The sequence below is a fragment of the Danio rerio genome, chromosome 20, assembly GCF_052040795.2.
Source record: "Danio rerio strain M-AB ecotype USA chromosome 20, GRCz13ab, whole genome shotgun sequence".
In the NCBI taxonomy this organism is placed as follows: Eukaryota; Metazoa; Chordata; class Actinopteri; order Cypriniformes; family Danionidae; genus Danio; species Danio rerio.
Genome location: NC_141040.1, coordinates 3,186,351 through 3,198,928, shown reverse-complemented (window position 1 = coordinate 3,198,928; position 12,578 = coordinate 3,186,351). Strand labels below are relative to the sequence as shown.

The 12,578-nt window shown below is 41.2% G+C and overlaps 1 protein-coding gene and 1 long non-coding RNA gene across 2 annotated transcripts in view; one reads left to right on the top strand and one right to left on the bottom strand.

Annotated features, from left to right (window-relative positions):
- si:ch73-212j7.3 overlaps positions 1-10,163 on the top strand; it is a 75,532-nt gene extending 65,369 nt beyond the window's left edge. The window contains exons 19-20 of the mRNA XM_087297955.1: positions 4,990-9,620; positions 9,777-10,163. Coding sequence (XP_087154081.1) covers positions 4,990-5,846 — 857 coding nt within the window. The 3' untranslated portion in view covers positions 5,847-9,620; positions 9,777-10,163. The remainder of the gene's footprint in view (positions 1-4,989; positions 9,621-9,776) is intronic.
- Positions 5,927-12,351, bottom strand: LOC147832084 (uncharacterized). Its single transcript, XR_015518111.1, has 2 exons — positions 9,766-12,351; positions 5,927-9,617 (listed from the first exon to the last, which is right to left on the bottom strand). It is a non-coding gene; the product is annotated as an uncharacterized LOC147832084 (long non-coding RNA).
- Between the last annotated feature and the right edge of the window lie 227 nt (positions 12,352-12,578).

The window sequence follows — 12,578 nt, the reverse complement described above, 5'->3', positions numbered from 1 at the left end:
GTTCGTTCTGTCACGGAATACAGGGAGACCCAATTGCAAGTAAAATAATTATTTATTGACTCAGACAGAATGACAGAAGGAAGAACGCAGGAAGATGATGAGTGAGTCAAGCGAGCAGCAGGAAATATAAATCGAACAGGGAGCACTGAAGAACAAGATCAGAGAGCCGCCAACAGAAAGGTACAAGAGTCCAAACACAGAGCTCTCCCCGCGACACACGACCAGAACTCAGCGACCGGAACCTGACAGGACACAGACAAACAGACGTGAAGAAAACGAACTGACACTGTGAGACAGAAACGCTGAACATATATAGGCGCGGTAATGCGCTGCACCTGTGGTCCACTGATTACAGCTGAGCGGTGCTGCGCACGGCAAGGCTGGTGACAGCGTACACGTGACCACCCAGCTGATAAGGTAAACACAACTGACAGCAACGCGACTCTAACACAGACACAGAGACACCCAACACACACACTCATACACGCATATACGTAAACGCATAACGCACCACACCGTACACACACACACATACACACACGCAGACACATCATAGAAGAACAGACAGATCCACAATCGTGACAGCGGGACAATGAAGGGGGGTCGCCTGGTGATTTTCAAAAATCAATTAATTTTTATTAAACCTTAAGACTTACTGTATTTTATCAATAACCAACTGAAGAGAAAAAATAGTTGTTTATAGTTACTATAAACTATATGGTTTCTATAGTAGCTTATAGTTAATAGTTCTATTGGATTGCGACTTCTTGGGTAATTACATTATACTAAAGACACAGCAATACTGTCAGATGCAGCAGATTGATTTTATAACACCAGGTTAAACTTTCTAGCCCATTTACAGCACTGACATACATAAAAAAACAAAGAATAGGCTTGGGTCTATTGGTGTGCGTGCGCGTCATTGCATACAAGGTTTCTGTATTTATAACCACCACCTCAGAGAATATTGGGGGTCACGAGTCACTGGCATTGTCATTTTGGGGGCCGCGGGCTGAAAAGTTTGGGAACCCCTGGCCTACATGACTGCAAATCTTTACTAAATGTAGTGAAAGAGGTGGCATGATCTGTGTTTCCAATTTGAATCGGTTGGCATCTTTAGCTGTTGTTTAAAACATTTATTTGACGAATGAACAAAACTGCATCACTTCCTCTTTTTTTCACCTTTATTATTAATATCACAACTATTTGGCTGTTTAAAGAAACTTCTCACACTCAGCTGCTGTGACATTATTGCAACTGTACGCAGCGGTAAAAAAAGGGGAGACAAAACAAGGGCAATCGCCATCAGCTGGACAGGATTTGGAATTACAGTTAGCCACAAATTACAATCCGCTTGTTAAGTGGTGACGTGTTTGTGACGTATGTATACTGTTTCCGAGTCCAAGCCGCCATTCATTTGAGTGGAGAAATCATTCGTTTATGATCGCGTTTTATTCCTATCACGCATTAAAGTTAATTTTACATAAAGTCATAGTGTACACAACAACCGCTGGGCTTGCTGCATAACAAATACCAAAATTTTAACAATTTATAAAACAATGAATCACTTTCTAGCCATCGGATATTAGGCATGGACATATATATTGCGATCGTGACTTTCGAAAGTATTAAATCGCTTTGTAAACGTTTATTATTACCATTTCATGAGTCTCCCCATTCAGTTGAATAGAGCGCTTAGACCCGTAAGCCGCTCTGCGTGACGTCACACTTAACAAGCGGATAGATCACCCTCAGCATAATCCGTCGAAATGACAAATCACTTTCACATTTTTCTGTCACTGCTGAAAAAAATCCGTCAAAATATTCGGTTAACGCGACCTCTGATATATATACAGTTGAAGTCAGAATTATTACCCCCCCTGAATTATTAGCGCCCCTGTTTATTTTTTACACCAATTTCTGTTTAATGGAGGGAAGATTGTTTCAGCACATTTCTTAGCATAACAGTTTTAAAAACTTATTTCTAATAACTGATTTATTTTATCGTTGCCATGATGACAGTAAATAATATTTTACTTGAATTTTTTCAAGACACTTCTATACAGCTTAAAGTGACATTTAAAGGCTTAACTAGGTTAATAAGGGGAACTAGTCAGGTTAGGGTAATTAGGCAAGGTATTGTATAACGATGGTTTGTTCTGTATACTATCGAAAAAAATTTGCTTAAAGGGGCTAATAATTTTGTCCCAAAAATATTTTTTCAAAAATTCAAAACTGCTTTTATTCTAGTCGAAATAAAACAAATAAGACTTTTTCCAGAAGAAAAAATATTATCAGACATACTGTGAAAATTTCCTTGCTCTTTTAAATACCATTTGGGAAATATTTAAAAAAGAATAAAAAAATCAAAAGGGGGCTGATAATTCTGACTTCAACTGTATATGTATATACAGCCCGTGCAGAAACCATCCAAGGGGCATGTGCAGGATAAAACATTAGATGCACTCCAGTCCTTCAAATTCCCAATAGAGGATCATTAAACATCTTCATCATTAAGCTTGATTTTATTGCTAACCTCTTCCACTATATTTCTGTCTGTGCAAAAGTCTGCAGTAAACAGACAGTTTTGACCCTGAAAAGTAGTACTGTATCAAACTCATGACTGAGGAGAGGACCTCACACTTCACTCCCGTATAGAACTATAGGTTCAATCACTGACTGGAAAATTTTAAGCCAGATTCGAATTGGAATTTCTAATTGTGTTGATTTTTTTAATGGCGTAAAAGGCCCTTCTTACTCTCTCTTTTAGTTCATTCACAGCCAAATTTAGTTTTCCATTAGCACTTATTTTCAACCCAAGGTATGGGTAGCTTATGGCAGGTTCAATTTTTGTCATACCAAGGGCAGTGGCGTAGCGCAAAATGAGAAGGCCCCCCTGCAGGGATCACTGACAGGGCCCCCAGTTGGGGATGGGGGGGCGATCACAAATTGAGGAGCGGGGAAGGGAGCCGGGGTGGTGGAGCGACAACGCGGGGAAGCCTTCACAAACTGAGGAGCGATCACAAACTAAGGATCGATCACAAACCGAAAGTTGCGAGAGCGTCAAAGTAGCCAGAAGTCATTCATTTTTAATGAGAACCGGCGGCGAGGAACAGCGCGGCGCGTCTTCTCCGGTGTGAGCGTCAAGGAGAGTCGAAATCAAGTCAACTTTATGATATGAGCTCTGATGCGGTTTGGCGGCAAGCAATCAGAATGAAGTAGTCCACCGCTTGAGAGGAGTTCAGTGAACACAGACCTGTGAACTTTGGTTCCGACCACAGTTGTTCCCAAGAGTTTGATTATTGCGGTTGTCGGATTTTCAATTATTGAAAATCGCGACGACGTGGGGCCCTCTAATCACGCGGGCCCGTCCGCTACGCCACTGACCAAGGGTGAAGCTGTGTTTTTTTTTTTTTCTGACATCTGGGTTTTTCTGGAATATTAGGGTTTTACAGTAAAACGAGAAAACAGCAAGGGCTTCTGCATTTAGAATAATCGCTTGTTTGACGTTGTGACAAGTTAGTGTTCCATTCCTCAAAGGTGCCAACAACAGAATGAATGTCTACATTTTTGTTAATGTAACATCGCATTCAGTCTGAGGTTCTTTCCAATTTGAATCGGTTGGCATCTTCATCTTCTCTGCTGTTATTTAAAACATTTCTTTAGATTGGTTGCTTTAGTATACGTTAGTTGGTAACACTTTACAATAAGGTTCATTAGTTATTGCATTTACTAACATGAACTAATCATGAACAACACATGTACAGCATTTATTAATCATAATTGAACATTTACTAATGCATTATTAACATCCAAGTCCATGCTTGTTAACATTAGTTATGAGTTAACATGAACTAACAATGAACTACTGTATTTTCATTAACTAACGTTAAATAACATGAACAAATACTGTAGTAAATGTTTTGTTCATTGTTTGTTCATGTTAGTAAATGCATTAATTAACATTAACTAATGAACCTTATTGTAAAGCATAGATATATACACTAGATGTCGCCTGGCCTATTGTTGTCTATTGGACGGAATGCGTCAATAGCGCCGCCATCTTGCTACAGGGTAGCGCTCCTTTGAAATGAATGCGGGACCAAGGTACAGTGGAGGACTGTGGCCAGGCAAAGCCAGAGATATACACATAAACACATATATCTACGATCGGGAGTTTTCCTGGATGTTAGTATGTAATTTTTTTTTCTAATTACGAAAATTATAATTTTACATCACTTTTCTACATTGATGGATCAGTGACCGCACGGGCATTCCTGACAAAAAGCTTTTGTTTTTGTGTACAGAAATGTACTATCCACCCTCCCTGTTAAATTTAATCTAATCTGTGTCCTGAAACACAACTCCTCTCCTGCTTTCACTGCTCATACTGACGGAGAGAGCGATTTGTTTGTGAATGAATCCCCCGAACGACTCTTTCACTAACGTTAGCCGACAATAATACAAGTTTCTGGCAGCGCAGCATCTCATTGTCATATTTCTTTTGCATTGTTTGCTGATGTTATTCAACAAAACTAGCATAAGTCGAGTGTTTAGTGCGAGTTGGAGCTTCTTTGTCTTATGGTGAAAGCAGTAAGTGACAGTTATCCTCAATAACGTGACCTGATTAGCACAAAAGTTCAGAACATACAAAAACAGAAAAAAACTTAATATTACCTATGAAATGTTCTGCCTTTATGCTTTGTTTTCTTTGTTTGCTCGTTACTACACCCGTAGACAGCGCTAAAGTCCCGCATCTTCACGTAATAACACTGTCTTGACTAGTGCGGTTGAATGACATTTGTCCTGGGAGCACTGTACCAATGTGGCGGCGCTATTGACGCATGCTCAGGGTCCCTATGTGATATCTAGTATATTTATCTATGATTGTAAAGTGTGACCTATTAGTTGCCGAGATTTAGCTTTTTCGTGTCATTTTAATGTATCCCGTTTTGCTGCTCCGCTAATTTTGAGCATTTTGATGAACAGGTAAACCAGACTCAATGCCGTCCATGGCTCCATATGATCAGGCTGATCGTGATAGAGACCAGGAGGCGCAGCTTATGCCTCCTAGCCCAGCTCGCAGTCCTACACCACCCGAGAAGTTCAACTGGCCAGATGTCCGGGAGCTTCGCTCAAAATATGCACACCTAGACAACCCGTCTTCTCAGCCAGCAGTAGCCCAAAATCAGTCTGCAGCAGACAGGATGTTTGACCGCAGTTCTACACGACGTTCCAGCTGCTCTTCTAGCCACTTAATCACTTCTAATGGCTCCTCGGATTGTTCGTTTCAAACGGTCTACAATGGAAAAAATACAGAACAATTCCCAACTCGGACACAGCGTGCTGGCTCTCTTGACCAAAAATTGGGTAGTTTGTACTTGAGAGATCTGCATATTCTTCAGAGTACAGATGCCAGCAGTGGCTACTATGTCTCTGCTCAAGCTACGCTCCCAAATGAGAAGAATATAATCGTGATTGAGAAAGTTCCCGAGGTTCCACCGGCAGTAGAGATCGACTTATCTACGAAAGAGGGCAAGAAACCGGAATTAATGGATGATGATGGCTATGTCCAAATCCGTTCACCAACTTCTCACGAGAAGATCTCAATCAAGGCTGTCATCGACCGCTGTCGAGCGTATCAGGACTCAGAGGAATACCGTCAAAGGGAAGAGGGTGGATGTAAGACAGAAAAGTTGCCCAAGACTGAGTGTTGCAAAAAAGTAGAGAAAGCCTCATCCTGTAGTGAACCATCAGATGATGCTGTGGCTTCTGGAAAAAAGGCTGATTCTAGTCAGCACAGCGTTGTTAAGAATCTTAGAGACAAATTTCAAAACATAAGATAAGATGTGTTGTTTTAAAGCATCTCTGTTTTATTTTTCAGTGTGCTAAAGACTTGTGCAATACTATTGATTCATTAATATACTTCTTTATGCCCTCACCACTGAAGGTGTATTCATCAGCAGTTAAATCCTTTTGAAAATGTAAATCCCTCAAAAGTAACATCCATTACATTTTGCATGCTGTTTAACAGGTATCTGACCACTGATTCTTGTCGCCTGCTGAAATTGAGACCCTTCTGGTTTTTTTAATGGTCTGAATGTCAGACACACTGTGTAAATATTGCTGTACAGTTCATATCGTTTATTGTGTCATTGATTGTAGATATACATGTTGGATTTTCTTAATATTTGCATTATGGGAACTGTGTTTTTAAGTTCATGTAATAATTAAGTTAAGGTTTCTCTTGTCAGATATACTATGATGTGGAGCTTTGTGATTCCAGTCTAGATTCTTAATGGAACAGACCATTATTGAGTTTTTAAATAGAAAAACACATCAACAAAAGTGGTTATTTGTTGGAATTTTAGCCCTATGTGTAACGGAGGCCAGCTAGTAGGTGCTGTGCAGGTAAACCTCACTCCTCTGACCTCTAAAGGTGCTCTAGATAGACAGATAGATGCTAGGGGTCATGGTCTTTAGCCTCCTTGGTAGAGCACCCGACTCTCATGCGGAAGGTCACCGGTTCGATAACAGCTCGGAGCGGGTTGGGTGGCGTAGGACTGGTGGGGTTACATTGGTGCCGTGACCCGGATGGGAGTGATGTTTAGGGGGTGAGTGTAACGGAGGCCAGCTAGTGTGTGCTGTGCAGGTAAACCTCACTCCTCTGACCTCTAAAGGTGCTCTAGATAGACAGATAGATGCTAGGGGTCATGGTCTTTAGCCTCCTTGGTAGAGCACCCGACTCCCATGCGGAAGGTCACCGATTCGATCCCAGCTCAGAGCGGGTTGGGTGGTGTAGGACCGGCGGGGTTACATATGCTGCGTCCCAATTCGCATACTCTCCATCCTAAATAGTATTCAAAAATAGAATTGGTATGTCCCAAACCATAATGATGAACAGAGTATGCCAAAGGTTGCCGGATGGTCAACTATTTTCTGGAAAAATCCAGTGTTGAAGCATCCATACACTAACCGCTAACATTGGCCACGATACATTGCATGTTAGACTTGAATTTGATTAGAACTACAAACAAGGATGAAAAGTGTAAATAAACTACAAACATGGCGAACATGCAAGACCAAGTGTCAAGTAGCGAAGCTTCAATAAAGTTGTTTCAATGACTTTTAATTGATATCTAGTCGAGTGGAACATATTTAAATCACATTTTCCATGTTATAATTCATCTGTGTGAACAGTGTGAACTTATATCAAGATATGTTTGGACATTATCATCAGATTGCACAATTATCCAAAGAGCTGAGGAGATTTCTTCGGCATGAAAGACTCTGCATGATTATCCGTCTGCTGCTTCTCCAATAAGGTAGTTTATTAAAGGTGCAGAAGGTGATCTTCCACAATGCTAACAGCTTAGCATAAATCTCTGAATCACATTCCCTCCCCTGCCGTCTAGAGCCACACCTCCTGAAACACGAGCACCGCAGAAGAGCCCTCTCTCATGTGTTAAAAGTAACTAGTGCTTGTCCGGCAGCATGCAAGCCAAACTGACATGCTATTTCAGAGTGAATATTTAGAGTTGCATGGTGAACAATATAGGGAGAGACTAGGCGGAATAGCGCTATTTACTTGTGTTTTGTTGTTAAACTAATTAAAATCTACATCATCGATGCTGTAAAAGGACCTTATGAAACTGAAAATAGTCTCATCAATCTTTCATCGGAAGATTTTAGTGGCTGAACAACACTTCTGTGATGATATAACCCATTTGTGACAACAACATCTAACGCTACATCAGCGTAGCGTGAAGCTAAAACAGTTTTAAAACAGAACATTACCTGTCTAAGAGAAATCCTTCAGACATGGTGTCATCACTTCTCCAGCGTGCAAAGGTAACTCCAATATTGATTCAGGTTATTAAAAAGTTTTGATTCAGCAGGTTTTTACAGATTCTCTCTTGTGAACGCGCTGCGGTCGGCGGAGCTGCGTACAAAAGGCTGCGCAGTTGTTTAAATCTGCATTTGCTGACAGACAGATTGGGCTACTTATCGGAATAATAAGAGATGTCGGTTCGACTCTATTTAATTGGATGAACATTTTTTAGTTTTATGCCTTACCCAAAATATATAAATACATATAAACACATTTAGATCATTTACTGTAATCATTACTATTAGACTGTGAAGAGACTTTCAACCAGCACAACAAAAATGCTTCTGAAGACAATCATCAACTGCAGCTTTAAATAAGAAAGAAATGTGGATGATGTGTCGAGATGATTGTCAGGGGGCGTAACTAAACAACATAACAATCTGTTAACGAGAAAGTAGTATGTCCCAAAGCTTGCACACTCCTCTGTTACACACTTAAAAGTATATACATTGTCCTTCGGCGAGGCAGTGGCGCAGTAGGTAGTGCTGTCGCCTCACAGTAAGAAGGTCGCTGGTTTGAACCTTGGCTCAGTTGGCGTTTCTGTGTAGAGTTTGCATGTTCTCCCTGCGTTCTCGTGGGTTTCCTCCGGGTGCTCTGGTTTCCCCTACAGTCCAAAGACATGCGGTACAGGTGAATTGGGTAGGCTAAATTGTCCGTAGTGTATGAGTGTGTGTGTGGATGTTTCCCAGAGATGGGTTGCAGCTGGAAGGGCATCCGCTGCGTAAAAACTTGCTGGATAAGTTGGCGGTTCATTCCACTGTGGCGACCCCGGATTAATAAAGGGACTAAGCTGACAAGAAAATGATTGAATGAACATTGTCCTTCACATAAAGTACATACTTTTAGGGTGTAGTATAAGTGTGAACTGGGACGCAGCACTAGTTTTTCAAAAATGCATTTAAAGAGCAACCTTTATGCCTGAAAGTGTAACCTAATAAAAACCTAAGACATCATGTGTTGTTACTGAGCATGAAAGTTTCAGTCTTAATTTAAGCTTATCACATGACACTGTTATCATGCTTTACTGTTATTAACATCAGAGGCCTGTTTCACAATAATGAGTTGAACAAACTCTGCTGCAGAGTAAGTTTTGGGTTGACAAAATCCGACCTGGTTAAGATCAGGTTAGGTTGTTTCACAGCACTCTATATAAATGTTCTCTGTCAACGCAGACTGGAACCGTGATGCGAGCAGCAAACAAGCAAGACATCGGAGGGTGAGTTTGAGTCATTTCTCTCCAGATATTCAGCAGTTAATGTCTATGTTGAAGATTCAGAGGTATCATTATCAAAATATAATGGACACATTTACATAGCGGAAATTAAAGACACTTGGGGCCTGGGGGGATCCCACATCCCACTTTATTTACAGCTGATCTAGTTTGCGATCTCTAAAGCTGCGGTCACACTGGGCTTTTTCTCCCATAGACTTCCATTCATACGCACACGAATACGTCAGACCGGAAACGCAGGGTCATGTGTCAAGTTTCGCAGGTTGCTGCGATGCAAAGTTCAAGCTTGGTGAACTCTGACCTGCGAAATCGCATCACTTGACTACGTGAGACCAATCGAGGATCAAAACATGACCTCTCTGGACAGAAATTTAAAACATGGACCAATCGCTCGCTTTTTTACTTGTCTAATTAACTTGTTTAATCCCGCCCCTTTTCGAAGCGCCGCACGACAGAATATCGCATGTTCAAAGTCTAATGCAGGGGTCGCCAATCCTGGTCCTGGAGGGCCGGTGTCCCTGCAGGGTTTAGCTCCAACTTGCCTCAACACACCTGCCTGGGTGTTTCAAGTATACCTAGTAAGAGCTTGATTAGCTTGTTCAGGTGTGTTTGATTAGGGTTGGAGCTAAAATCTGCAGGACACCGGCCCTCCAGGAACAAGTTTGGTGAACACTGGTCTAATGTGACCGCAGCTTAACCCAGAATAAAACCTGCCCCGGCTTTGTGCAGCAGGAATCAGATTTGGGTAAAATTCATCTTAATATAATTTGTATTCATATTGTTGCTTGGGCAGGCCGTCATCAATGCTAATAGGCTAGTCATTGTGGGAATAAAATGTGCTATGTCAAGTTTTTAAAAATAATTTCCCTTTGTTAACTGTTCTATGGGTCTCCAGAGCGAAGTGGAGATCCCACAGTAAATGCTGTATGTTCATACCCACACCATGTATGATTCCATTCAACAATGTTTAATCAAATAATGCCCTTGTTCCATACAATACTTTGATATGTGAAGACTGTAAATAAATATATGAGAACTGCATCTTCAAAGTGTTCATCATAAGCCTGAATTACTTAAGCACACATCATTGAGGACATTTCAGATGGCAAGTGGTGCTTTTGCATTGTAAGGAATATTTAATGATGTGTTGAATCATTAGAAAACAATGCACTAAGCATATTGGCTGTTATACATGGCTGTGCATTATTTTCCATGTGCCATGTGCTCTGTTTTTTCCAGCTTCTCCTTTGTTTTTTTTTCATGTTTCACTCTCACGTTTGGATGTCAGAAGCACTTCAATTATCACATGAACGTTATTATCATGAGCTCAAAAAGTTTGTTATTTCTAAAATATAGACGTGCAGCAGAGCTCTTTAGAGAAAGTGGAACCGCTCGCACTTTTAGACGGGCTCCTAAAACAAAAACAGGACACCGCAGATCTTGGCTTTGTGGCTGTTCATTAAGACAGCGACATGGTTTGTTTGAGCTCGGGTCGACCATGACTCATTATTAAATGTATATAGAATTACCATGTAATGTCTCCGCTGTGTATTTAAAAATGGCAGTTTCTTTGTTTTCATTCTCCTGCTTGTGTATGCGTAAGTGACATATCTCTGTAAAGCAATAGCGTTCAGCTGCGTATCTAGCTCCACCTTTTGGTACCCTTTTGTTTTGCAAGGTACCTTTTCAAAGTGTACTCAAAAAGTGGTACGGTACGGTTCACTTTAGGTACCTTTTGACAATGGAAATGGCCATAAAAGCGTTCCGAACTGTACCGGACCGTATCACTCAGTGGAAACAGGCCATTTGAGAACTAGAAAGAAATTTTGTATAATACGCTACTGCAATTTAATTGATAAGTTTTATTATGTGCAGTTAAGTGATTATTTCAGTCACATTTAAGAAAAAAGACAATCGCTGTAAAAAATGTACAAAAGTGTTTACAAAAATGTGGTTAGCACTGTCCCCTCGGCCCTCGCAGCAATACGGTTGCTGGTTCGAGCCCCGGCTGGGCCATTTGGCATTTCTGTGTGGAGTTTGCATGTTCTCCTCATGTTCGCCAGGGTTTCATCCAGGTGCTCTGGTTTCCCCCACAGTCAAAAGATATGTGCTATGGGTGAATTGGGCAAGCTAAATTAGCAGCAGTTTGAAGTGAGTGTGAATGCATGTGAGTGTATGGGTGTTTCCCATCTGCTGCATAAAACATATGCTGAATAAGACGGCAGTTCATTCCACAGAGGCAACCCTTGATAAATAAAGGGACTAAGCCGAAGGAAAATAAATGTATGAGTTAAGCTGTTCACACCATACGCGGCATGTGCGAATAAATCATCCTTTTTGCATGTAAATAGAACATTTTGAAATGACTTGCTTCATTCGCTCATCAAACTCGCTTCATTTATGCGTGATGTTCCCTTCACAACAGATGCAGATTCACGTCATGGTGGGGCTTCTGTCTGCTCGGTCACTCTATTTTCATTGCTAAACAGCTAACATGGATTTTATTGAGATAGTAGCTGTGCTTTATGTGCTTTAGGAAGGCTGAAAAAAACGGCGTAGATTTGTTCGGCGCCATGTCTGTGTGCACTAGCTCTTTTCAGAAGTGCAGCCAGCTCTGTGAGTTCATCAACTCCTCCAGAAACTTAACCTGGATGATGGAGCTTTTAGCGGTGCTTCCGAATGAGCCGAGCCCAGTTTGATGAGCTGTTGTCTACAGGAGGACAAACCAACTACATCATACTCACACCCCTACAAAAGCAAGCTCCTGATTGGTTAACACAATGCAAATGTCCACTAAAGTTCCGAATTTTTTTTTCAGATTCATGCAAAACGCGTCATTCGTGATGCAGGACGTCTATGCATGTCTTCACATTGACTTAACATGTAACTCACTCGTGCTTGACCATCCATCCGCATCTGGTGTGAATGCACTATTAGCGATGTATCATGAACGTCAGATTTAAACAGCATAGATGTATGCGTCGTAATGAACTGACTTGTAATACCTGTCATTACAAGTCAACTTTCCACAAGGTCTAAACTTAAGGTAGTTGATTCTTATTTTAGCATCAGTTCATGTAGACTTCCCAAGACAAGACTCAAACTCCAGTTTGTTCAGACAAATTCCTGAAAACATAAAAATGCAATGAATGATCGACTACAGAGCGTTTTGTTATCGTTGGAAAAAGACAAATGATCATTCGATTCTATACCCTGCTGAAAAATACAGCTTAAACCTGCCTAGGCTGGTTGGCTGGTTTTAGCTGGTCGACCAGGCTGGTTTTAGAGGGGTTTTGGCCATTTCCAGGCTGGTTTCCAGCCATTTCCAGCCTGGTCTTAGCTGGTCAGGCTGGGAGATGACCAGCTAAAACCAGCTTGACCAGCCTAGCCAAGCTGGGAGCACAGCCAAAACCTGGAAATGGCCAAAACCCCTCTAAAACCAGGCTGGTTGTGGGA